Raw genomic sequence first — 3,328 nt, forward strand, 5'->3', positions numbered from 1 at the left:
ACGCCTTCTGTATGATGGAGTCGAATATAAATTTTGTTTGTGCTGACGGAGGCATTTTTCTTCCGACAACCCGAAGCCCAATGTTCGGTGCTACCACACTTATAACAGTGATCACACCTTCCCTCAGCCTTAGACAACTGACACATCTGACACAGTTTACTGTTTGGGGTCTTTGGCTGTGGTCTGTATTTCCTGCCTGGCTGTTCACTCATTCTCATTGGTTGAGGAATGAATGGTGAGATTCTGAATGGCCTCGCATATAGCTTTATTGCCCTGATCAACCTTTTCCATCAGTGTGTCACGTTTGTTCTTACTGTCTGGTTTGTGTGCTTGGAGCTCTTTATCCACATCTTCATTTTCCTCACTAATCATGGCAACTCTGATCATTCTTGCTTTTGACGTAGATGACAACTTATTCTTTCTTTCTGTCTCCAGATTGTATGCCATTGTCACTTTCTCCAGAAGAACCTCATCCTTGACTTCCGGATCTTGTAAGTATGGCTTCACATCCGCACGGATGGTGTCGCCATGAAGAGCAGTGAGTACTGTTTGGAGGTACTGATTTTGAATTAGTTCTGCACTGTACTTCAATCCAGATTTAACTCTTTCTGAAGCGAGGACAATTTGTTGTCTCAGGTTCATAGCTCGCACCACAAACTGTATGGGGGTTTCTTTTGGCTCTTGAACAGCGCGCGTGAGGGAGTGGTACAACTCAGTAGCATCCTTTTCAATGTAATGAGTCCGTAGTATCTGTCTGAGGCCTTGTAATGTTAAATCAAACCTGCTTTCAAGGTAACTCTTCAGCTTTGTTCCTGGAGCTATGGCTTGAATAACAGCTTCAACAACTTCTCCTTTATCATATCCTTTTTTCAACGCCCTCTGAATTTGTCTTTCCAAACTAGTGTATGCCAGTTTATCCTTTTGATTTGGTTCTCCGATTTGTCCTATTATTTTAAGATCTCTTCTGTACAGTGGATGAACGAAGGCTACACTCTGATTCGCAACAGATGCGGCTTCCATTGCGTTTGCAGCAGAAACATTCTCTCTTTGCTCATTTAAGTTACTGGGTGTCATACTGACTTCGTCCACGGGGTGGCACTGTTGCCCTATTTGTTGACGCGGGGCTTCACCATCATAATTTTTCTCTTTTAGTTCATCAATTTTATCACTTAGTTGCAGTAACACAGACAAGCCCTCATCCTCTCGTGACGTTACCTCTTCTCCTTCTAAATACTGAAGAATATGCCTCCTCAGCTTACGTGGTAAGTCTCTTTCACTCCTATCCACAATTAAGCCCAGCGCTGTGCATATATCATTCAACTCCGATGCTGACAGTGTTAACAACTTTTCTTCTATGTCCGCCACGACATTTTCCCACTCAGATGACATCTGCTGTGTTTTAGACATGACAGAAAGGTTTTACTTTTACAACTTATGTGTAGCACTGCAGTATTGACAAAGTCGGTATCCCTCGCTAGCCGCCAGCTCTCACTGCGTCACAGCCAGTAACCGGTGTCTCGTCCTGCTTCCTCGCTATCAAACTCACGACCGGGCGGAAACACCAAGTTTATGTTGCACTCCTGGACAGACAAGACTCCGTCTTCCTTTTTTTTCACAACTTTATTCTTCCCAGTTCGAAGTTGGAGTTACTATTTACATGCAAGGATTTCACTACACACACACAATCAACAGTTCGCGTTCACTCTCCTCTTCTCTTCTGCTCTAGGGCATTCACTGATGACATCACTCTTCCGCTCACTTCTGAGCTCTCGGCAACTAAGTCAGTCAACATAATATAACAAAATAAAACTATATCGCAATTTACATTTTTGAACCGTGCCCACCTCCGTCTGTCAGTGGATCAACAGCTTCCAGACAGACAAGCAGCAGCTAGTAAAGCTGGGAAAATTTTCATCCAGCACCGTACTATCAGCACTGGCGCCCCCCAGTGTTGCGTCCTCTCCCCACTGCTCTTCTTCCTGTACACCAATGACTGCACATCTAAAGACCCCTCTGTTAAGTTCTTAAAGTTTGCAGACGACACCACACTCATCGGTCTCATCCAGGACGGTGACGAGTCTGCTTACAGACAAGAGTTTGAAGAGCTGGCTGTCTGGTGCAGTCTAAACTGTGACAGAGGACTCTGTCACTGGCCGGGATAGCACTTGAACTCCCGTCCCCCTTTAGTTTTATAAGCATCATCGTGCGTACAGTTACAGTTTATAGCCTTTCCCTCGGGTGCACACTTGGGTTTGTGCTACTGTTATGTTCGCATACATGCATACACTCACTTTAATCTTCACATATCCCTGCTATAACCATTTCAATAATCACACGCATACTATAGATAGGTTTAATTATTACATCTTTTATTTACTTATCTGTATATTTGTCAGTTTGTGTCTCTGTTCGTGCTGTGAGGTTTCTTGCTTTTGGCGTCTTCCGTGTTGGATCTGCTGCCAGTACAGCAGATGAGAAGGGTCAAAACGCCGGAGGCGGTTCGTAAATGCTTAAGACAGGAACTTTCGCGGGCTGCGCATGCGCAAACCTTCCGCCGGCTGGACTGTTCTATGTGGTTATGTGTGGGGAGGGGGAACGGGGAAAAATTTTCTTGATTTATGTCTTAACTGTTTGCCATCGAGGATAACGCATGCATAGTTTGAATCAAGACTTGTATACCCGTGAGAAATGTGTGTATAATTAACTTACCATTTTGTAGAAGTTTGAAAAAGTATTCCTTGCCTTGTATTTACTTTCAAATGGTTACTCTCTTTTCTCTCTACACTATAAAAGGGTTGATTTATTTCTCATTTGGGAGGGGGAAGTTGAGGAGGACAGTTGGCAGTGCAAGCCATGCCAGTGGAAAACCTTTTTTGTAGAACGTAGCTCAGCCAAGCGCTGGTTGTAAATATTTTGTAAAGGTTTATTTATTTTTTTTATTATTATTTTGGTGTTGGTTAAATATTTTGTATTTTGGGACTGTGGACATTGGAAATAAATGACCTTGCCCTGTCGTGCTATTGTGGCTGCGCCATCATTCCTGTGTTTTTCAAACCTGCCTCTTCACACCCAGCACACTCCCTTTTTGAACTGTTGCCATCTGGTCGACGCTACAGAGCTCTGAGCACCAGAACGGCCAGACACAGGAACAGTTTCTTCCCTCAAGCAATCTATCTTATTAACACTTGACAATAAAATGTGGAACACACAACACTATCATGCATTTATTCAACACACATACTTATTTTCATTTCAAATTTGCACATAACATACCTGTACGTCCAAAATGGTCTATTTTGTATATTGTGTTTTTGCTATTTTGTACATT

The 3,328-nt window shown here is 43.1% G+C and overlaps 1 protein-coding gene across 1 annotated transcript in view; it reads right to left on the bottom strand.

Moving 5' to 3' along the window:
- Nucleotides 1-1,496: 1,496 nt before the first annotated feature.
- LOC107724747 (gastrula zinc finger protein XlCGF8.2DB-like) overlaps nt 1,497-3,328 on the bottom strand; it is a 6,216-nt gene continuing 4,384 nt past the window's right edge. Inside the window, exon 2 of the mRNA XM_016533776.1 lies at nt 1,497-1,625. Within this exon, the coding sequence (XP_016389262.1) occupies nt 1,497-1,625 (129 nt within the window). The remainder of the gene's footprint in view (nt 1,626-3,328) is intronic.

The sequence above is a fragment of the Sinocyclocheilus rhinocerous genome, unplaced genomic scaffold (genome assembly GCF_001515625.1).
Source record: "Sinocyclocheilus rhinocerous isolate Xijiao unplaced genomic scaffold, SAMN03320098_v1.1 scaffold4593, whole genome shotgun sequence".
Classification (NCBI taxonomy): Eukaryota; Metazoa; Chordata; class Actinopteri; order Cypriniformes; family Cyprinidae; genus Sinocyclocheilus; species Sinocyclocheilus rhinocerous.